Genomic DNA, 25,049 nt, shown 5'->3' on the forward strand with positions numbered 1-25,049 from the left:
AATTGGACAGAAGACGACTGGAAGAAAGTTGTGTTCTCAGATGAAACACATTTTGAGGTCCAGGGACAGAGGGTTCAATACAAGTGTTGGTTGAGTAATGAATCTGTAACATCAGCACATCTGCAACAGACCATAAAACACCCTGAGAAGAAGATGTTTTGGGGATTCTTCACCCATGAAGGACCAGGATCATTAGTGCCAATTGATGGTATGATGAATGCTGACAAATACATATATGTTCTGAGAAGGGAAATTGTTCCAGTGCTCCAGGAGAAGTTTCCAAATGGTGACTGCGTTTTCCAACAAGATTTGGCTTCTTGTCACACTGCCAAAAAAGTACAGAATTTTATGAGTGAGAACAATATTTGAGTGTTAAAGTGGCCAGGGAACTCCCCGGATCTAAATCCAATCAAGAATTTGTGGGCTATTTGCAAACGACGAATATCAAAACTGAACTGTTCCACAAAGCAAGCAGTGATTGAGTCTCTTGTTCGTGTTTGGTTCCATGACAATGAACTTAATGCAATATGTTCAAAGCTTGTAGAATCTATGCCAAAACGTGTAATGGAAGTTATAAAACAAAAAGGACATATTAACTATTAGAAATGATAATCTGTTTGAATCTTATGTGGAAAATGAATATATGTACAAATGTGTTTGAAAAAGTTGAAGTATGCTATGTTGTAAGACAATAAATTTAAATTTTTGGATGTAATTGCTGTGTTCCGATTAATTCGCACGGGACTGTATTCTTAAACAATTCCGACACACTGAATCAAAAAATCAGGTCAAAAAATGTGTGGCATGTCCCTCTGTCTACAGGGTGTATCAAAATAACATTGACACACGTGATATTGATTTGACATTTCATGCACATGGGAATGTATTTTTCAAACAAAATGCTATGCTGAACAACAAAACCGCAAGTGTAAATTCAGTACATAAAAGTTCACTGTCCAAACACGGACAGTTTCCTTTGAACAGGGTGATTATAAAGTCAAAATAAAGGTATTAATGATATTGTAAAAGTACATATGAATGGCTTATTGCAGAAAGGGACCTGAGTCACTTTTGCACAATTCCGAGAAAAACAAGAAAAATCGTATAATATTGATAGTGTAAGAAAGAAATACTTACTGGGGGATGATATAAATACGATTAAGAATAATGCTAAAATATTTTTCAAAACTGCTAAAGAGATAGGTTTGGAAGTTAACAAAGAGAAAACTAAATATATGCTTACAGGCCGAAACCAAGTGTTAGGTAATAATCAAAATCTAATTATTGATAACAACTCGTTTGAACCAGTTTCCAAATTCAAATACTTAGGAGTAATATTAACAAATGAAAATTATATTAAAGAGGAAATAAAAAGTAGGCTTAATTCAGGAAATGCATGTTACTTCTCTCTTCATAAACTTTTGTCTTCTCGTTTAATATCTAAGAAACTAAAAGTTAAAATATACAAAACAGTAATTTTGCCTGTAGTATTATATGGATGTGAAACTTGGTCCCTTACATTGAAAGAGGAACATAAATTGAGAGTATTTGAAAATAAGATCCTTAGGAAAATCTTTGGACCTAAAAGGGATGAGGAGACAGGTGAGTGGAGAAGGTTACATAATTTAGAACTACATAATTTGTATTCATGTCCAGATATTATTAGAATAATTAAATCAAGAAGACTTAGGTGGGCAGGCCATGTGGCACGAATGGGAGAGGAGAGAGGAGTTTACAGGATTCTTGTTGGGAAACCAGATGGTAAGAGACCTGTAGGAAGGCCAAGACGAAGATGGAGGGACAACGTTGAGATGGACCTAAAGGAAATCGGTAGGGATGGAAAAGAGTATATAGATCTTGCTCAAGATAGGGACAGATGGAAGGCCTGTGTTGCTGCAGCCATGAACCTTCGGGTTTAAGAAGGCTAGAGAGTTAGTTAGTTAGTTAGTAAGAAAGAAATGTACCGTTGTTGGCTCAAATATTCAGCATAATGAATAGTTAATTTTGCAACTCTCAATGCACCCGCCTGCAGTTTGCTACTAGAGACAGTGGAGATGAAAAAGTTGTGACTCCGGTACCTTTCTGCAATAAAAGTGGAAACTGTGAGAAATAAGACGAGAAATATCCTCTTCATTTTGTTAGTCTGTTCTTCAGACACCACACGTGTCTACCTGTGGCCTCATGAAACGAAACGCAAAATTTTCCTTAAAATACTTGTAGTCGAAACTGTATTTTATTCTGGACGTAGGGTATTTTTGTTTATGTTCATACGTCTTTTGAATTGACAGGTTTTCATGTAGGTATTTGATGTCTGCATAATCTCCACGTTTAGTTGGAAAAGACGCGATATTGTCCATGCACTGCCTGTATATCCTCAGCCTTAATCATATTCCCACTTTTGCTCTGTCCGCGCATGAGGTATTTTGCCCTCTAACAGTAACTTCCGCAAACGCCTTATTCTTTTCTCTTGACACATCATAAAGTCTGCAAAACGCCTCACAACAAACTTGTATTTTGCTACTTGCCAGTAGTACGTGGTACTTTAACGACTTTTCGTGTAACGCAGCATCTTCTTTGCGTTCTTAACATTTTCAACATGGATCATTCTCTGCAAATGTATATCCTGATCATCTTTACTTTGCATTCTATACAATATGTCAAAAATTGCACGTTGTTCGTCTTCGTTGAATTGCTCATAACATTTTTTTGGGCACTTTTTTTTCCCAGATGTCGAATTCCTTTCCTACGTTTTCTTGGACCGTCAACGCTCACGTCGCTAACACTACTCTCGTCCTGCATATCTGTAATACAAGCAACATAACATCTCACAACAGTTGCCACCGCTCTGCACTAACACACATCACCCTCTACAGACCACGGCTACAGATGCACCATTCTTACGGAAATCGCTCGTAACTTGTTTCAGAGTTGCCAATTTTATTTTCCACACATAGGTTATTTCTCTTTCTCTGTGGAAAGGGACCAGTGTCCGTCGCTACAGAGTAGCCAAGTTTATTGCAGAAAAGGACCAGAGTCAGTGACTCAGGTACCTTTCTGCATTAAAGTACACTTTTCACTGTGCATTTTCTTGGCTATAGCCTCGTGTGACTGACGTCCTTTCTGCACTAAAAGATGCGCCTGTAACTAGGAAAATAAAAAATACCATTAACTCAGATTCCTCAAAAATGTGACTCAGGTCCCTTTCTGCAATAAGCCATTCATATATTTTTTACTCACAATATTTGGAGAAGAATATATTAAGCAACATATTCTGAGAGTGGAAAAAAGAAGAAAACATTGCCTGATATTAGTATTTCTGTATACGTGAGATACTGCTACAGTTTTACTAACACATTCATGGTAACTTGTTATTGTTAAAAAAAAAGAAAAAAAAGTAAAGTGTTCCCCTGTGCTTAGCACCACGCCATGAAGGCGTATAGGGGGTGTGGGGGTAATGCCCCACACTTTCTTGATCCGGTCATGGGTGAGGGTGATGTGATCAGCATCATGCCCCTGACCGCGTTCACCCCCCAGGGTTTCCCCCAGGTACCCATGTTATTCGATGCTGGGTGGGCGCCAAGGCCGCTTCCAACGTTAGAAAAGTTCCCGGATTTGAACCGGCCTGCGATCGAACCCGGGACCTTCAGCATGGTAGTCAGACGCGTTACCGACTGAGCCACTCACCATATTTTATTTTAGTACTACATATAATGATTCCCAAGCACATTAAATACATTTCTTTAGCCCCGTGTATGCTATTTAATGTCACCTTACAAACATTTATTTACAAGCGTCACTCCTCCGTTCATCACAATCGTCATTACATTCCGTCATACATTTCACCACCACTGCTGCAGAACATGGAACAAATGAATTCAGCATTTTTCGGGATCCTAACAGCATATTCTACAAGTAACCTATGCTACCACTACTAACCCTAACGAAATCAGTCGCTCTGTACCTAACAGATACAAACAGCTACTAAGCCAAGACATGAAGAGGCTACTGTATTCAGAGAAAGCGGGAAGAAGCTACTGAGAAGCCTAGAACCGCAAACATAATTGTTTCAGAGAAATTAAATTATTTTAGTCGCATGTATCTCACGGATGGAGGGGGCCTCCCCAATGGCGCAAAGGTGGCATCGTCGCCTTGTAAACAAGGGGTCCCGGGTTCGATACCCAATGGAGGCACATAGTGGTTCGGATCCAACTTTAAAACTGTAGGTCCAGTCCTGATTAGCCTTACTGTGTATAAAGTGGACTTAAAACACCACAGTCAATCATGGATGGAGGATCAAAGCAAAAACTTTGGTAGATGGGTGTGGTCTAGTTCCACATCCATATCCAGGATAATTTTAAAATTGATAAATATTTTGAACTGCTTTAAACTGTTTGTCTTCATCAGTGGAAATCTGTTAGAATATCGACCCTGCCCTAAATCCTTAAAAACAAAATCTGTTTTGAAATTAACCTACAATGTTGTGAAGAACCTGTGGATTGACACTTGCAATTACAGGCAACACATGAACATACCCTGGAGTTCCGATAGTATTGTTGAGGCACTGCAGAGGCCTCACTGGAGTGGCTGATGGGGAGCAGAACGAGGAGCTCATCCCAATGCCTCGCTTCCTCTGAAAGCCTGGGGTTGGAGGAATCCTCGTCATCAGCTCCTTCTGCTTGTTATACAGCCACGGCGCTTCTCTCTGGATGGGGTAACAAGAAACAATGTAAAATAAACACTTTCTATAATGTACCCAATTTTTGTACCGAAACCTTTATGACAATAAAATTAATACATTCTCATAATAACATTTGAAAATGTTTAGGCTAAGTTCAGAGTTCCACATTTGTGCAATAGTTATAATAATTTTGGTCATATGATTGCTCAAAATTTATTCATATAATGCAATTAAGTGTCTGAAATTACTATTTAAACTAATTTTATTAAATATGATGTTTAAAAAAGTCAATTTGTATATCATGACAAAATTATCAAACTGTGCAATATTTTGGATTCATATTCATGACAGTTATTTTTGACTGACAATATAAAAAACAAATAGCTTCAATTATGTGTGTTCTTTCAGACAAGCAAGATAAGATACATTCAAATTGATAATAAATTTTATTAATATTGTGTACATTTGGATAGGCATCAAGGTTCATATACAAAGGTCAACTCTTTAAAATTGTTCAATGTATAATATGATGTCATTCTTGGTATGTTGAATCAACATTCAAAAAACGGTAATTGTAATCACTAGATAAGTATATTGTGATATACATTGCAAAATAGGTGTAACAGAGCAAATATGTACATTTACTTTACAAACATTCAAGCTGTTATTTATAAACTTATTGATAAAAAATAAAACAAAAACTATTGAAGATAAAACATGCTAAAAAATATTTATTTAACTAGTTGCTCTGATACTAGTTGTCTGTGACTTTTGGGATTATCTCATGATGGAAGGAAGATAAGAAAAAATGTAGCTATTGGTGAAGGATTGGTATTTGTATAAATCTTGATATTTTGAAAACATTATACTTTGCAAGTTAATCGTAAATAGTTTGTTTAAACTATATAGAGACATTTCTGATCATAACAGAATCTTGAAAATGCTTTAATAATGGCATAATCTTTAAAAAAAGATTTGGAACTTGTGAAAAGTGCTAAGTTTAAATTTGAAGGGGGACATTATTATCTGCTTGCATCTGCATTATCAAATGAGTAGATGAATAATGCATTACCTCAAATGGATGTTCTGAGGAATAAGACTTAAAGTGAGAGAAATATCTTCTGCATTTTGGATGTGAATTAACTAAATGTGGAGTTTTGAAAATGGAAGAAATCTTGTAAATCTGGTTGAAAAAATTGACATATTGAGTATACTCAGATGTAGAACTGATGCATGTTAAAATGTAAGAAAAAGACTTACTCTACCTCAAAAGGAGATAATAAAGAAATATTTTCTTCATATAAATAACATTTGTATGTTATAAATGTTCTTGTTAACAAATGCATAATTTGATGCCGTTGTAACTATTGTTTTTCCTTGTTTTTTTATCAATATAATTTGCATAAAAATGCTTATAATTGTTTGAACATAAACACTATTCCTCAGCATATGTAAGCTGGTATTCCTTCTCAACATACATCCGTAGCTTCCTACTGTGCTATAACATTAATTTGAATTCTGACAGGCATATACATAAAATAATGTGCCAATCAAGACTTCATATTTAACTGAGGGCATTTATCAAAGTGATTGATTAGTGAGATAGATTAACTGAATTGTATTCCCGATATTTAGTTTCACTGTCTGTATCTCACTTCTCTTTTCAGCATTTTATCATAATACCTTGATCTTATATTTATCAGATGTGGCTCTACTTATACCGTATTTACTCTTGTATAATGAACACTTTTTTCCAAAATCTTTGTCACCAAAATCTGTGGAGCGTATTATAAACGGAATAATTCGGACAGCCAACATGAAACCGTACATGGTCATTCCATGATTTTGCGACACCCTCATTGATTCTTTGTGTTTAATATGACATATTTGGAGTGTGTAAATGCCTTAATGGAAGAAATCATTTACTGCTAACTGCTAATTTGAAGGTCCTGAATGCACCTTCTATATACGTTGCATTAGTCATGGAAAAAGTATATATTTTGAAGTTTTTTTCTTTAGAAAAGTAAAGAGGAAACTAGCAAAACTCCATTTAAAAGTCAAAATTTTTCACATTGTAATGTAATGTTCTGCTACACCAACAAAAGCAGTCCGTTCTGGTGGAATTCATGCATGCAACTCCTACAACTAAGAAAGACATTTCTTGCACCTGAATTAAACTGCGCATTATATACGAGATATAATCGTTTGTCACTTTCCCCTATATAAAACCAGGGTGAGCATTATACACACGTAAATACGGTACCTCATGCCAACATTAAATATAAATTAACAAATAACTCGGTGGCCAAGCACATTATGCCATCCATTTCCCATCTTGCCACTGAAGTTCCCAGGTCTGAGTTCTGCATGGTATGGTTGCCAATCATAGTTCTTCAAAAATTTCATCTAATCATTTTTATTTTATTGATTTGGTTCATTTTACTTCGCTTTTATGTCACTTTTGGCTAATTTGCGAAGGTAGGGATAAGTGATGAAATTGATGAATGGACACTCGCAAACATCCATGCCCAGGCTGGGATTTGAACCCGAGATCCCTGGCATTGTAACGTGATGTGCTAACCACTCAGCCACAGGGAACAGGTTTCATCCAATCATTCTACCTCATCGTCACAATTAGCCAAAAATAGCAGAAAAGCAACATAATGCACACACCATCTTATTGAAGTGTAGTGTGGTATGGTACAGAAACCTGGATGCTACAAAGAAATGAGAAAAAAGTGACAAAGAAAGAAATAAAACTGTGACAGGAATGGTTAACAGAAAAAGGATCCAGGAAAGAAGAAGATATCAAATGATAGATAATATTCAAATAAATAGAACCTACAATGGAATGAAGTGCAAGGCGGAAGAATAGAAAGCTGGGAGGTTGCAGTGGAATACTTACCTTCAGGGGCAGACAATGAGGAAAATAAATATTACTACTTACAATTTTCTCCTGGATGTAGTTGTTTATTTTTGGATTAATTTTAATGTTCTTCACAGTAGCTGCAAACCTCAGGGTGTCCACTGTTCCATTTAAATCCTTCTCAGAAGGACTGACACACACTATAAGCACCACAAAACTATTTGCATTCAGCGATTCTGAAAAGAGAAAAAGTGCAGTTAACAACCAGAATATCTGACACCAATTTAAAAAAATTTAATATAACTACCTTAGATGATATTCACATCATATTTTTAGGATAAGAAGCAGGCAGCACCTTGCTCTGCTGTTTCACTTTGCACACCAGTACTTTTTGGTACTTTCCAAGTACCAGAAAAAAATAAACGCTTGCACACAAACTAAATTCAGTCCTAGGCATACCAAACTATCCCAATAAATGTTTAAATATTGCTGCAATTATTATTGCCTTAATCATATCAAATTCCATAAAACTAAAAAAAATACCTCACTTCAGTAGAAGCAAAACAAAAGTTAAACATTTGAAAATAACACTAAAAACAAGAAGTTGAGTAACATATGAAGATAAGCATCAGCAAATGAAGCTAACAGATATTTATCAACAATGAAAAAAATCATACAATTACATAATCACAAATTACTATACTACTTTACTCACAAAGAAAAAACACATAAAAACAGACACCGAACAACATAAAAAGAACAAACGTAGGTCTGAAATACAAATCAGAAATTACCAAGAGAGAAACACAGCTAGCCAATATGAAAGAACATAAGAATAAGTAACATGCTACTGAAAGACACTAAGCACAATTAAAAACAAATACAACATGACACATCAATGTGGAAGAATGATGAAAAAAAAGAAGGTCAATAAACAATACAAAGTTGTATTCATAAGATAATGATGCATTTGAGAAGACGAAATATTCAATATGCAAAACCAAGTAACAAACATATATACATAAAAATAAATTCACAGCATAAAGAGAGACATGCATAATCATCAAAATATAATCAGCAATATTGAACAAAAAATGATCACACAATGAAAACAAAGCACACAAACTTACCACACACAAGCATTTTTGTCTAGTTGAAATGCTCATTACAAATATGGTAAAGCAATTAAACACAATAACAAATATTTTGCCGCTACAATTATGTTGCAATTGTTTCATATTAATTGAAATATTTAACTGCTTCTTTCTTGAAGATATGACATGAACATTGTGAAATGTAGTTAAAAATTATACCTAGAGGCATATATTTTGGCAAATAAAAAAGTAAAATTTCTGTACATAAAAAGTCAATTTCAGGTTCAAAAGTGGTAAATAAAATAAAATTTTGTTGTTATAGCAGTGAAAAATCCAATCAAAAGTGGCATATCAAATGATATTTTGGTTTTAAAATTGTGAATATAATCCTAAGTTTGACTTAAATTGGAGTAAAAGCCCTTGCATCCGTTTAAGATACCACTCCCGTATTCATGCTGAAAGACTGAGAAAACCCATGGAAACCCTCAATCAGAATGCAGCTTCTGAAATACAAGTCTAGAGTAATTAACTTATGAGATTAAGGCTAATTACAACATGGTTTGGACCCCCCCCCCCCCCGTAAAGTCCAGTTCAGATTAGCCTATCTGAGCATAAAAGTGGACTTTGAACAAACAAAAAACATTTAACACATACTTAGTAAAAAATGCTCCTTACCCTTGAGTAGAGTGGTGAGGATGCATGATCTGTATGGAATGTGCGCTTTCTTCTTGTTAAGTGATTCCATGACTAGATGCAAAGTCAGCAACCCATTATTTATGTGAATTGCTTCCTTGAATTTCGAGTTCTTATTCGAAGTAAAATCCGTTGCTTCACTCCCTGCCAAATCCACAAGATCAATTCTTGAAACTAGGGTCCCTCTCCTAGAAGTCAAGAACAAAGATATTAACACAAGATATGCCAGAACAAATTGAGAAAGAAATCTTAACCCTCACTACATAAATTAATTGCTTATCCATAGAGGTATGCATATGCTCATGTGAATGTGTGTGTGTTGTTTATAACTGAATCATGAAATGTGAAATAGCATGCTGTGATAATCATTTCTTATGTATTTGAAGCTGTGAGATGCATATTACTAGCATGTTTTGTCATGAAATGAACTGCAAAATGCGAAATAAAGTCAAACACAAAATTTAGTTTATTTACTGACACGACACGTTCTGAAGGCTGAATTATGCAAAACATGGAAAATTGATTAATTCTGTTGTAAATATCTGCAAAAATGAACTTCTTCATTCAGGAATGAACTTAATACTGACAACTACATAAATGCACTATTAGAAGGAAAAAGTTAATTTTGTGTAATTGGTATACAATCAACTCTCGATACAATGACCTTTCACAGTCCCCAGGAAAAGGGTCGTTATTTCGAAGGGGTCGTTATTGGAATTTGCACCAATTTTCAGCTTAAACGAAGCTCAAATGGACACAAAGATGCCTAGGAGATGGTAACACCATTTATCCTGGTAGTTATACAACCTGTTATACACATGACACATGTTGTGAGAAGGAAAATAGAACATGAAAACGTTTTCACAAAAAAGGATTTAAAATAATGTTACTTTCTTTTAATTGTGCAGTCGTTGCTCTTCCAGGAAATTCTTACAATTCTAGTTCATGAGAAACCCATTTGCACTGAGATCTATGGAAAGGAAAACAATCTCTCGCTTACTGCAAGCGAAACTCGAAGAATCTTGACACCAGCCACACTGGCGCCAGCAAAAGTCGGGAGATAACCGGGCAGAATGAATGTTGGATTTTATAAGGGTCTACTGGAGCACTGTCTGTTGCAAGATTGACTGGTAAGATAAGATCTCTCCGGAGAAACAACACAACCTTTCTAGGCACCAGACAAAAAAAAAAAAGGGAGGGGCTGTACATTTCGTTCTGGTTTGGCTGTGTGAAATACATCGTAAGAAAAAAAGTCGCGTTTTCTTTGCTTCAACCAACTTCATAGTCACCCCCCTCCCCATTCAAGGGAGCAGTCCAAACTCATTCCTCGACTTGCATTGTAATCCAGCAAGAAAAAGGAAACACGTAACTTGCGATCTGTTTTCAACCAATGCGATTCTAGGACATGTCATTAAACAGTGTCCCAGTCGATAATAATTCGGGTTTGGAATTGGATTTCACCTTAAACTGTATATTTAGTCCCGACCTGTGCATTTTTAGATATCAAAATGGGAGATTGTTATTTCTCTCACGTTAATCGACGATTTAATGTTGGATTTAGGAGTATTCTCAATGTCTAATATCCTCTCCTCCAAACGTTTTTTCCTTGAATAATGTTTCTTTAAATCGGACTCGGCGTCCATTCCTACATTGAGCACTTTTTTTTCTCCCACATGAATGGTTCTGAAGAAAAGCGGCGATTATATTGTGTGCATTTCCTTCCAACACGCTCCGAGCGTTGAGGTAGTTAATTCTTGTCAGATGCAAAATAAAATTTACAGTTTTGCTTATCAGAAGGCGCAGAATATGAAGTTGTTTTAACTGTCGTTTTTCTTTCTGGAGATCGAATTTCCTTATCTTCAAATCAAAACAGCTTTGCGAGATTCAAAACAATGTTTTTTTGCACGAGTCATTGCTGTTATCGGCAATGAACAGCTTTCAGACGCTAGACAAAACAATGGCGCCAGCTGCAGCGTAAAAACAAAGAGACCAGCTGGAAGTTCGAGCAACAGGTGGTCGAAGAGAAAATCCTCAGCATTTTAAGATAACGCAACCGTCTTCGACGGAACTTTTATCAGCAGTGTGAAGTAGAAAGAAATGACCCTTGCTTTACGTTTTACTATGCAACAACATTTACGGGCAATATTTCCTATGCAGTAAATAGCATTAAAAGAGAAAATAGGACCTGAATTCAGCAATTATCACATTGCCGTGCACACCAGTGGCGGAGAATGAGCTAGGAAGGGGAAACTTTCTTGTTTGTTTTTTATTTTTATTTATTTAATTTTCTTTATCCAGAACTGGTTGCCCCATTTTAGACTTCAAAGGAAAGGAAGAGCGGTCCACTTTCACCCTCGCCTGAAATCACCCCGTGTGCACACATGAGCAAGAAAATCGTGGCTGAAACAATCGTCATCGCTGCCCCCCTCCGCCTACACGTTTACTGAGAGGAAGAAAGAGAGAAGTCACTCAGCCAACGGAACACTTTTTTGGCAAATATTACGACACCGGCACAGTTAGGAAAACGTATTAAGTGGGAGTTACACGGGAGTCATGATGCACGTAAGATCGAAGTAAACTTTTGCGGAAGCTTGGATGACAAATCATTAAGCAGGTTGACGATCTTTACTTGGCCTATGTGGCTTTGATTATCTCTAACAGTTACGCTTTTTTATGAAGTGTGTTAAAGAACGCGTTTTGAATAAGAGCGGTTACTGGAAGTTGTCGGCTACAAGGCCAAGAGTTGCTCACTCACGGGGACCTGCTGAAATGTATGTCAGAGCTGGACCGACAGTCCAGACTTCCAGGCACCACGCATCTGTCAAGTTCGATTTAAAATAACATCCAAGCACATCTTCTCTTCTCGCATATCCAAGAGCAAGTGAAATCAGAATGACAAAATAAGCCTAGCGTGTTGGGTAGCGGCTGTCGGGTGCAGGCTAACATTGGCACGCTTGGGGGAGAGGAAAGTAGAGGTCAAGTGCTATTGGATATTACTCAAGCTTGGTGTGGTGATGTCTAATTTTAGATCAGACCCACTTGCGAGAGGTAGAGAGCTCGTGAAGGGAATGGGTGCAAATAAAACGAGTGCAAGAAACGTATTTTTCGGCTGATTTCCTTCAATTTTTCAACTTTTTCCAAATGTTTCACAGTTCCCGGGAAAAGGGTCGTTACTTCGAGAGGGTCGTTATATCTGGGGTCGTAGAATCGAGAGTTGACTGTAGTTTTAAAATCATATTTAGGATCATATTAACCATTTTCAACACCAAAATGTCATTTTATATACCACTTATGATCCCAGTTTTTGTACCAAAATCTTGATTTTTTATTTTAAATCATGCTTTGAGACAAATGAACTAGGAACGTGCCATGTTCTTTGAAAAGTTTACTTAACCATTGGTGTATATTACAAAATAATAGTGTTTATTATTAAAGTAGTATTTAATATTACTGCGATGTTTTTTTTCTGGTTCTCCAGAACATTGTGTGTGTGTGTGACTTGGTAAAAAGGTAAAGTAAAATGCTCCCCTATGCTTAGCACCACGCCATGAAGGCGTATAGGGGGTGTGGGGGTAATGCCCCACACTTTCTTGATCCGGTCGTGAGTGGGGGTGATGTGATCAGCATCACACCCCTGGCTGCCTTTACCCCCCAGGGTTTCTCCAAGGTACCCATGTCATTCGACACTGGGTGGATGCCGGGGCCACTTCCAACATTGAAAAAGTTCCCAGATTTGAACCGGCTGGGGATCGAACCTGGGACCTTTAGAGAGTAGTCAGACGTGTTACCAACTGAGCCACTGCGGCGTGTCTTGGTAGCATAAGCTTTAAAAAGCAGATCAGGCAGGACTTTCACAGTACGTAAAATTTTGACATTCAACTTCATTCAAATGTAAATAAATTTGGTTGGACCATACTGTCTAGCCAAACGAATATATTCAGGTAAAATTTCAATGTTTTTCTTGTTCTTCATTCAACCAAAGCTTAATTTTTTATGTCAGTGATCTTCCTATTTGGCATCAAAGAACCACAATGTGTTACAAGAACTCACCCACTGTGCTGTTCGACGTGTATAGTGAACACGGCATGTGACCGGGAAGAATGACTGTTGACGTTGTTGTTGCCCACACGTCTTTTCGCTGAACCTGTCGAAAGATAGAGCATGCCTTCCACGGGACTTGTGATTGCAAAGCATGTCACCCCTGAAACAATATATACACACATTCTGTTACAAGATATGCGATGGAATATGAAATTAGGATAAGCATAGCAGGGTTGAATTCACTAGAAATTTAATAACTAGAAATTCTATGTTAAAATTATCTAATACTACTGGGTGCATCAAAAAAAAGTATACACAGTTTGAACTGTCATAGAAAATTTATTTTCCAACCTACAAGCTTAAATTTCTGGGAACAGAAAGGCTACAGACCAATTTGAAAAATAAGTGTACTTTCTAGTCAAACTGAATGTTCCAAATGGTGGTTAAAGTAAATGTTCCAAATGTTGGCCTTCAGCTTCAATACATTTCTGAGTACGAGTCACGACCGATTTCGTACTTCACGGCAAAGTGTCCAATGGGATTTCTGCACACACAGCTTGAATCTCATCCCAAAGTGTGTCCAGGTTACGTGGTTTACGACGGTACACCTCATCTTTTACTGTGCCCCATAAGAAAAATCGAGCAGTGTAAGATCTGGAGAGCATGCAGGAAACTCGATTGGTCCCCTGCATCCTACCACTGGCCTGGTACATTTTGATCCAGGTATGCTCGCACATCCCTGCATAGTGTAGCGGGGCGCCATCTTGTTGGTAATAAAACCCACACAATTATACCTATTGACAGTTCCATTAAGTTTGAATTGTTTCATCTGACCAAACAGTGCTACCCATAAATCCCGCATGTAACTATCTCCTGAACCCATTCACAAAATTGTACCCTGCGATCTGGGTCATCGCCACTTAATTGTTGCACCAGCCTTGGAATGTACGCATGCAACTTGAATTTCTTCAGAATGCGTAGCACACTACTAGCACTTACACCTCTCTCATGTAACCCTTGCTCAGAAATGTATCGAAGCTGAAGGCCAACGTTTTGAACATTTACTTTAACCACCATTTGGAACATTCAGTTTGACTAGAAAGTACACTTATTTTTCACATTGGACTGTAGCCTTTCTGTTCCCAGAAATTTAAGCTTGTAGGTTGGAAAAAAAATTTTCTATGACAGTTCAAACTGTGTATACATTTTTTTGACGCATCCGGTATAATAAAACCAGGTTATTACCTACACTTGTAAATATGGGTACTAAAGAAAAGAACTGTAGAACATCTGCTAATTTTATGGAAAATATTTAGATGAAATAAGTTGAATAAAGAAACAAACATACGAAAAGAAAATATCGAACTCAAATAATAACAAAAGAAAAAATGTAGTGAGAAGTAAAATCTAGAACTAAGGCAACACCACTTTGAATCAACACCAATAGTTGAAAATTGTAACAGTTCAAAGATTTTCAGAATATATATAAAATTTTAATATGTAAGATTTTCATTGGGACTATACCATACCTATCTACCCGTTTTTTGCATTAAAATATTCAAATTTAATCATAAAATCTGTTAATGCAAAAATAAAGAAAATTATGAATTTTACAGACTGAGCAAGATTTCGAAACATTGTCAGCTCAGATCTAATAAAATCTCTACAAATATACAAAATTATTTGAAATATGGAAAATCAAAATTTAGTATGAGAGCCCTATTAGGATTTGTTCATATCTTAGAGTTTAATGTGACATACAACTTGCCAGATACAATGGCCAACGAACCTGCATGTACAGTACAGCACACTGCAGCAGCCAATCCACATTCCTTGTGGTGAAGGCATAGCCACCAGGAATTCTAGCATCATCAAACTGTCTTTTGCAGTGTTTCTCTCACTGCCCACATAGCCACTGGCCATCATATGTGGCGAGCTGTAAAAATATGTACAATGGAACTTTGATTTTTAGTCTTTCAGGGGTCTATGGGTGTAAAATTTAAAATGTAATATGAAGCGAAATTTTAAATCCAGATTCTACTTACATCAATAAACAAATATCCATTATTACCTTTTCTTATGTCCAAGTAGGACACATTCACTTTCTGTCTCTGTGGGTGAAGCAAATCATATGCTTCATTGCCATACACCTCAAGAAACGATACTGAAATGTTGGTGAGATGGTTCTCGTCAAAAGACACCTTCTGGAATATTTCATCGAGCGCGCGAGGCACTATGCCTCTCTCCAAGTTGTCATATTCCTAAAAAGAGAAGGACACGTGAAAGTATCTTAAAATGTAAGAAAACTCAAGTTTCATGAGTGTCGGAATTTTTTTATACATTATTATTAGAGGCATGCATATTTCGTTTTTGACGAAAACACGAAATATGAAATAGCACATTGTAATACTAACTTTTCATATTTCTGAAAGGTGTGAGGTGCAATTTCCTACCCTGTTTTGTCACGAAATGATGTGAAATGAACTGCAAAATGCGAAATAGACTCAAACACGAAATTTACAGTTTACTGACGCAACAATTTCTGAAGTCAGAATTATCCTGAGAGTTATGTAATTCACGGAAAATAGATTAATTCTGCTGCAAACATTGGAGAAGCCAAAATGAACCCCTTTATACAGGAATAAACTTAATATTCTGGTAATAATTTAATGTGTTATTAGAAGGGATGTGTATATTTTGTGTAATAGTGCAGTTTTTAAATCAAATTTGGGATTATATTAACATTTCTAAAATAAAAATGTAATTTTATATGCTGCTTTTTCATCGCTATAATAGCGAAATTTCATTTTATTTACCACTTTTGAACCCGAAATTGACTGTTTTTGTACCGAAATTTCGCTTTTTAATTTACCAAAAATATGTGCCTCTATATATTATATATAAATCCACATCATATGTTTTTGTTGCATGGTCCTGAGCATATGTACAAAGCAGACGTGTTTACAGCAGATAGTTATTTGTGTTTATTCTTTTAATAGCAAACAATACAGACATTATATACTGGATCATCACTGTTTAAATTTTTTACGCATTCCCAATATAAAATTATACTTTATTTAATTGATTCAGTGTGATTTAAATGAAAGTAACAGAAAATCACAGTTTGTGACCTACGTGCCTTTTCCCAAACACCCAAGATATAGGATAGCACAAAACAAGTGATCTCAAATTGAAATATTGCACATATTTAATGCAATCCAGGTGAATGAAATCGGTACGAAAGGAAAGATAAACTAAAAAATTTATGTTGATGAACCTTGCAGTTATGTAGTATGTACATATCTCATATGCAACCAGATTTTTTAACGTAATTTAAAATATATGCACTGGTGATCATGTGAACATTATCACCTACCTATCTGGAGAATGAGTGTAGTAGTTAATAATGAAAACAATCAAATAACACTGAGTGAAGAATGTTAACTTGCAACAAACTTTCTCCCTGAAAACTTACGTAAGTTGTGAAATTCTGATACCATCTAAAGAATTTATATTTCTCTCTGATTGACAAGTATCATTAGTTGTAACATGGACTGCGTGTCAGCCTGTTGAGAATGCTTCAAATAAATAAATGGCCCATTATCTTCAGCACTGCCATCTGTAAGCCGCCTATGGTTGCGTATCAGGATGATACAATTTAGTATTTTCCTAAAACTCTGATTTCCCTCACACCATAGTTCAGTGGTGTCCCAGTTACTACGCAGTGAAAGCAAGAATTGTTCTTAACAACTTGTGTCAATTTGATGCATTGCAACTGAACTTGTTAGGGGTATCCAGTTAATCTTTCATTCATGTCTACTTCAGGTTATTTTGTATAATATGGCAGTCCAACGACGCCAGGGTTCTCACTCATTTTGGCAAAAAACTAAATTTCTGGACCTTTCTCTAGTGCTGTAACCAAGCTTTAAGTGTTAAATTGAACTTGCTACTCAAGAGAATAAAGTTTAATCAATGCTGTTCAAAACAAATTAATATAAATGAAGAAAAAAACACTTCTATACTGATTATGTCTAGAGCTGAGGCAATACCGATAGTGGTCTCGGCATCGGTCTCAGTAGAAATTTAATCAGCTATACTGGCCAATACTATTACAAAGTTCACGAATCTCTCGGAATCCGCAAAATTGCAACACAATGCTTTCGTGGCCTAAATATTCTGGAAATTATGCAAAATATTAATTATTTCAACAACTGCATTACACAGAAGAATTAATTTCATAATTAAATGATTATCTCATGTAAAATTATGAAAACTCCTTTCCAGATAACTTTTACCCAATACTGATGCCAAAACTTGGAAACTGAATTAAACTGGAAAGGAGTGGAATTGTGGAAAGTGGCCGCAGTGGCTCAGTCGGTAACACGTCTGACTACCATGCTAAAGGTCCCGGGTTCGATCCCCGGCCGGTTCAAGTCCGGGAACTTTTCTAACGTTGGAAGCGGCCCTGTCACCGACGCAGCATCGAATAACATGGGTACCTGGGGAAACCTGGGGGGTAAAGGTGGTCAGGTGCGTGGTGGCATTGTACTAAGCACAGGGGAGCACTTTACTTTTTTACTTTTTTTAGGAGTGGAATTTATTTTCATTCTCAAATATTGGCAAGTACAAAAACAGTTGATTTTCCAGATATTTCCTGGTTTATTGGACATATTTTTAATATCCCCTGATCCTTTCACTAATTGGTTGATTCCCCCCACTATTCGAGGTCTTCTAGATCAGTGAGAACCCTGGAGGCATTCCTAGTTTAAAAGAAGCTGAACTTATTTTCTGTTGACCAAGTGTCTACAAATCTAGAAAAATTCAAAATACTGTGTTACAGGTCAAACTGCATTCGTGGCAATGGAGCCATAACACCATCACACATACCCTGTTGTATATTCTGGGTGCTGTACCCATGGTGTAAGTCTTTCCAGTTCCCGTGTGTCCGTAGGCCACCACCGCTGCATTGTAGCCCTGGAGTACCTTGTCCACCAAAGGGCCCACGGACTCATCGAATATTTTCTCCTGCGATGCAGACTCGTCAAACGTCGCATCGAAGGCAAACGGCTTCTGCATAGCCACTATAACCTGAAAGAAGAAGAACCAAACAGGTGAATAAAAGATCACAAAATTTGATACAAAAAAATGACATTTCGATTTAAAACACTGGCCAATTTTGCTAACAGAAACTACAAATTTCCATCCTAGCAGCATATTCACCTCATTTAGGAGGAAAAGTTCTGGGTAATTCTCTGCAAATCTGGTGAGAACAAAAAATTTACATCTTTTAAAAATAAATCAAAAAAACTTATTTTGTAGTGCTAAGCTGATATCATCGCTTACCTATCATTAAGGAGAGGAATTACAGTTTCGCACCAGTTGTGCATTTATTTCAATATCATCGGAATGGGCACTGCTACTAAAGAAAAAAAACCTGGGCGTATGCAAAAGTATGAATTTCTCCCCATTTCGCAAATGGAAGCATTTTTTATGTTGATTATTAAGCTAGATACTATACTTGAAAAATATGATGAGTGAATATTTTCTGAATCCAATGTATTTCTTATGGAGAAATAAAACTCAACAACTTCAAGTTGCAGCTAATCAGATGGAAGTTTTGACTTTTCCGCTGGTCAAAATCATCATCAATCTGTCATGATATCGTTGATACCTTTTTCAATGCCATTGGAAGTTTGATATTCCCAAGAGAACAAATCAAATTAATACTCCCATAATAACAATGCATTTCTCCTTGCCTCCTACGGCCATCCTGGCAGTGTTGCCAAACCTGATGTGCATAAAAAAGCTAAATTTAAATGGAGTTAAAACTAACTTTCAAGGAAATAGATTCACGAAGTCTGGATAAAGTGCCTCCTAGAGGCTACGATAATTTTAAGTTCGAAGGGTGTAGGGGTGCTACTATTACCATTAACTTTAAAGTAATGACAATTTATTCTTATTTTCCGACGGCATCACCAATCTCAATACTCCACCGATGGTCATATGAAATCGAAAATAAAGGATTCCCAGATAACAATATTATGTCTGATTGATTTGTTGCTTTAAGTCCACTCTATGCACAGTAAGGCTAATCGGGACTGGACCCACAGTTTAAAGTGGGATCCAAACCATTATGTGCCTCCATTGGGTATCGAACCCAGGACCCCTTGACGATGCTACCACTGTGACATCGGGAACAATATAATGTATCTCCACGGTGCTATAAAAAGTAGCTGAGGAGGTAAGAGGGGTTGGGGTGACACAGCCATTATAACAATATCACGTCACATGCAAAATTTCATATACTCATGGCAAAAGTTGGTCTATATGAGCCGGAGCTATTTATGGCTACATATTGGAGCATGAGGGCAGGTGCCTTAGTTCACAGACAAACGAATCCACAAAAGAGCCATATCTGGCTCCAAAAGAGCTAAGCTGGCAAAACTGACAGAGAGGGGAGAGCCTGGTGAAAACTGTTCCACATGCCCTCAACTGCTACTTGGACATTTCTCAGCAATTTCAATGAAAATGGTTACAAACTTGCTATATACTCAGGGTGTCTACCATTGTATAAAAACAAGATCCCCTGACTTTATAAGACAAAGAACCATAGTTTTCCAGACCACGTCATTAGGGCAATTCTTGTAATTTAAAGATGTATATAAAAACGTTTCCTATATTTTAGCTAAACACCACACTTAAAATCCCACTTAACGAAATTATTAGAATATTCACTTACATGTTATAGGTAATAATAAGAGAAACTGACTCTTTGATAATAATAGCAGGGGTGAGCTTTTATGTAATACTTGCCACTACGGGTGTACGGGATCCTGAAAAGTCGGGACCGGGGAAAAAAATTCCTGTCCCGATTTCCTGACTTCTTGGGATCCCGAACAGTTGGGAAATCCTGATTGGTCATTTTAAAAAGTCGTTAATTCTCAACATTTTCTGCATTGTAAGTGTCTGGAACTTATCGGAAGTTGATAGTTTTTTTCTCCAGAAATGCAAAAACAATCACTTAAGGTGAAAATGATGTGTACAATTCAAGATTTCCAGACTTAGTCGAGATTTAAAAAATTTCCATCCTGACCAAAAAAATTCTGTGCCGCACACCCCTACTTGCCACATATTGACTAATGGTTAACAAAGGTTCTTTAATAAATATTAACAATAATAGCATAAAAAATACAAACAAAAGTATAGTAACATTTTGTACTAGGTATATGTATTAATCCTAATATCTACCAAATACAACCCACAAGTTGAACAAGAAAGTAATTTACTGTAGTAGATTTCTTTAGTTCAGAACTTGACCCCATTAAAAAAGGTAAAGTGCTCCCCTGTGCTTAGCACCACGCCAAGAAGGCGTATAGGGGGTGTGGAGGTAACGCCCCACACTTTCTTGATCCGGTCGTGAGTGGGGGTGATGTGATCACCTTCATGCCCCTGACCGCCTTTACCCCCCCCCCCCGGTAGCCATGTTATTCGACGCTGGGTGGGTGCCGGGGACACTTCCAATGTTAGAAAAGTTCCCGGATTTGAACCAGCCGGGGATCGAACCCGGGACCTTTAGCATGGCAGTCAGACACGTTACCGACTGAGCCACCGCAGCCAACAACATGACCCCATTGCCTAGAGAATATACTACAATATATCTAATGTAACTTACAGTTATACTCAGTATATCAAACTAAACTATAGTTTGTCCACAACAAATTTAAAATTTCTTGCTTGTCCTATGTTATTTACTTTCTTCAAGAACATAATCTTAGTGTAATACTACAAAAATTTTAATTTTTCCAGAAAAATGGTAATTTTCCCTGACATTTCCAGACTGGTAAAAACTCTGTATACTAATACTGAAGTTTTGTTATATTTTTTTTTTTACATTCATTTACGTAGATACTAGAATTGTATATAAGTTATTCCTGTTTAAAGAGCTCTACTTTGTGGTAGTAAATAAACTATAAATTTCATGTTTAAGAGTCTAAATCACATTTTGCACTTGATTTCATGGAATTCCGAAACAAATATGGTATTAAAATTAATACCACACTTTTGGAGAAAGCATAAATTAGTTCCTTTCACCATCATTTCCAGCATCCTAAATGGTTTCCTTATCATCATGCATAACTTGTGAACTAAACCAACTGTCCTATCACAAAACCTTAAATCAATTTAGAGCTATAATTTCTTGTTAATTTATCCTCAACTCCTTGCTCCATGAACATCACATTCACTATAGAACAATACAATGCCTATTTAGAAATAACATTAAATAATGAGCAAAACTTTACACTACAGAAAATCGGGTGTCAACATCTGTAATAGCTATGTTATGCAGGATTAAACATTAGTAAATGCATCTTTAAGTTCACAGCAAACACTATTAAGACAATTGTTACCTGCGGTTCATCAGGTGTGAAATACAACACCTGTGCACCATCCCTCTCATGATGAGGTCTAGCTCTGACAAGAACCCTCAAGGGTTGCAGGACATTCTCTCCCTGAAAGCACAAATATTAATTTACAAACAACTTACCACTAATATCCCTTATACGAGGGGTGATCAAAAAATAATAATACAAAGCCTGCAAATTCCAGTAGATATTTACAGTATTAGACAAATTCAAACGAACTCACATGAAAGGATATCTCATACACTACTTCTCAACATAGTCTCCTCACCGGTTCAGGCGTCTATCCCAACACTTCACAAGGTTTATGATGTCCATCTCATGGAACTCTGGGTCCTGTTGTCAGAGCCCAACCCTTGCTTCATGCTTGAAATCATCATCCAAGTAAAATCGATGTCATTGCTGTGCTTACGAACATCTCTTTGTTACTTTGAAGAAGCATCTTAGAGGATGCCGGTTTCACTTGGATGATGTTGTCAAGCATGAAGCAAGGGCTTGGATCTGACAACAGGACCCAGAGATCTTTGAGACAGGCATCATGAACCTCATGTAGCGCTAGCATAAATGCCTGAATCAGGGGAGGAGACTATATATTGTATACATTTATTATATAGAAAATAAAGCACCAATGCAAACATGCAAATAAAACAAACTTCAAATTTCCTGGCAATTCCTATATGTATGAAAAAAGTTGGTTTACAGGCAGTATACTAGGTAACAGGGGAGAAGGGGCCAGTGACCCACTGTACTCCCTTGAGAATTATGTTGAATTTCTTTTTAATCCACACATTTCGACGTTTTATGCAATATAAAATTAGTTCCGGCGTTCAGAAAACACAAATAACGGAGATATTTGATCGCAAAGTATGTTCCATGTACGTAAAAACCTGCAATTTCGGAGCATTTTCGCTACTTTTTGTTAGTATGTATGTATGCACAATAAATAGCGAAAGAACACGTCGAAAATAACTATCAGTGCCAAACCTAGTAATCCTAACCTAACTTCGTAAACTTGTAGCTGCTGTCATGAAATGTCATCTTGGGTGCTATATTCACTTGCACGAAGCCTTCGGGCTGTTCTCCTTCATGGTAAAGTAACATGCTAAGGTAACAGACATACTTTACTTCATAGTAACACATTTCCGCAAGCTAAATCAACTGAAAACGTTCATAAACAAAATCTTCATAAACCATGCAAAATATTTAACTTTCTCCAGGGGGTACAGAGGATCAAGGGCACCGGAGAGGATACGCCACCGTGGCTCACAATCATATATAAATTTGTTATCACTTGCAGAAATTCAATACTCCAGAAACGCATTCATAACTTCACTACTTCAATGCAATTAATTACAACCATCACTACGTCAGGAAAAAAGGTAATAGTATGGTATAGGGAAAACACATTTCACTCGTTCATTTAGTCATTTTTTACATTCGTACTTACCTATTATGCGAAACATTGTTTAAGGTGGGATTTCGCTTTTCTCACGAAAATAGCTTCAATTTTCCACATATCGAGTAATTATTGTTCGTTCCTCTCACACACAAAATGGCGGAGAAATATTGACTAGCGATATCGATGATCAGTGGGTTTGCAGTGTTGCAACCTTCTTCACCGAAAAATACCTACTTCTAAAATCTCTAGGATCCTTAGACAGTCTCGTTTCGGAGAGGGGGTTACCATTCATTAATAGCCACACGAACCATGCACACAAGGTTAGGTTAGTTTCTGTGAGGTTAGGCAAACATTTAAAATTGTCATGTTCTGGCAAAACAATAGCGAGTTTGGAAACACTGACCGGGGGTTACGTCATTGAACGCACGGAACATTTGGTTCACGTAGTCGAACGTAATGGAGGTAAGAGCTTTTGTGCATCGGAGAGACATTAATGTCAAAAGAATACATGACTTACCGGCCGAATAAGTTGAACGAAGGGAGAAAACACTTCCACGAGATTTCAAAAGTCTACAGAAACTGAGTTCCGTAAGTAGTATCTCCTGTAAATTTGAAGAAATGTATTTTCCCTATACCATACTGTTACCAAAATTTAACATACTTCACACACATTACAAAATTAACATGAAAAGCCACAAGATGACTGTATGGATCTACACATGGAGACAGTGCAGTAACTAGCCAATGCCTATGTAAATTATCCTCAACTAGCATCTCTCCACATTTCCCCCACTTTGAGTATTGACTATCATCACAATGAATGAGAGAGAAAAATTCTCATAGTCTGTGAAAGGTTTGGTACTGTACGAGTTCAGTATAATTTCGAAGTTTGACTGTTGCGAGTTTCATAAGTAAATTGTAATTAATGGTTAAGCGCAAGAGGAGGCATTGATGCCTTAACTTCGCCATGTGAACAAAGTCGTAAATAAATAAATTTTGACTAAACCTGAAAATTTGCTCTTCTGAAAAGTACAACTGAAAACATGTAAGAAGTGTAATGTTTAGTATTGATACAAGTTTGGTAATTTTATATTTAAGAAATCACTCAAAAATTCATTGCTTTTTTAACTGAAAATGTGTCACTTTTACATTGTTTGCTATGTTAGTATTTACTGCGAATTATTTGTGTCCTACATTTTTGGAAAGCGTGTCCTACTTTTCTCTTATGGTGAACTAGTAGTAGTAGTAACTGTAGTCCCAGAACAATCAGTACACAGCATTAAATACAACAAATAATAATATATAGATAAATGTTATGAAATTTGATATATATATAATAGGATGAACATTGTGTCCCAGTGAGAGAAAATTATTTACACAAATCTGAAAATGTATTTTCAACCTTGCTAATGCATACAAGAGAATTCTCAATAAATGAAAGAATGTAAAAGATTAACCTCACTTCGCTGTAAAACAAGTACTCAAGATGTTCAACCTACGAACGCTCGCGATTCGCATTTCACAAAGTGCGTTTACCTTTTTAAATAAATACATATATACAAACAAATATGTGCGAATTTTCTTCTAATATACTTGAACTGATACTTACACTTTGCATCATATTTGTTCTTACCACTTTTAATAATATCTAATATACTTCTGTTCTATTACTTGCTTACACGACACCGTCATACAAATTTAAAACAAAGAACTGCTATACAGGATCGGAGCCAATAGGAGTTGTCCATGCAAAGTTGCCAGGTCGTAAAGTATATTCTAAACTTTCAGAGCCATCGGTCTGAAACCAACCAGCTCAAAGAATTCGCGATTTCGTTATGGGATTCCATGATTGCCAGGG

The 25,049-nt window shown here is 36.6% G+C and overlaps 1 protein-coding gene across 1 annotated transcript in view; it reads right to left on the minus strand.

Moving 5' to 3' along the window:
• LOC145988519 (kinesin-like protein Nod) overlaps positions 1–24,888 on the minus strand; it is a 51,358-nt gene extending 26,470 nt beyond the window's left edge. The window contains exons 1-8 of the mRNA XM_083123410.1: positions 24,801–24,888; positions 21,781–21,882; positions 18,260–18,460; positions 15,444–15,633; positions 13,382–13,532; positions 9,314–9,519; positions 7,626–7,780; positions 4,533–4,702 (exon numbers count right to left, since the gene is read on the minus strand). Of these exons, the coding sequence (XP_082979536.1) occupies positions 4,533–4,702; positions 7,626–7,780; positions 9,314–9,519; positions 13,382–13,532; positions 15,444–15,633; positions 18,260–18,460; positions 21,781–21,882; positions 24,801–24,812 (1,187 nt within the window). The 5' untranslated portion in view covers positions 24,813–24,888. The remainder of the gene's footprint in view (positions 1–4,532; positions 4,703–7,625; positions 7,781–9,313; positions 9,520–13,381; positions 13,533–15,443; positions 15,634–18,259; positions 18,461–21,780; positions 21,883–24,800) is intronic.
• Positions 24,889–25,049: the final 161 nt, after the last annotated feature.

This window comes from Lepisma saccharinum, chromosome 6 (assembly GCF_977018435.1).
Source record: "Lepisma saccharinum chromosome 6, izLepSacc3.1, whole genome shotgun sequence".
Lineage (NCBI taxonomy): Eukaryota > Metazoa > Arthropoda > Insecta > Zygentoma > Lepismatidae > Lepisma > Lepisma saccharinum.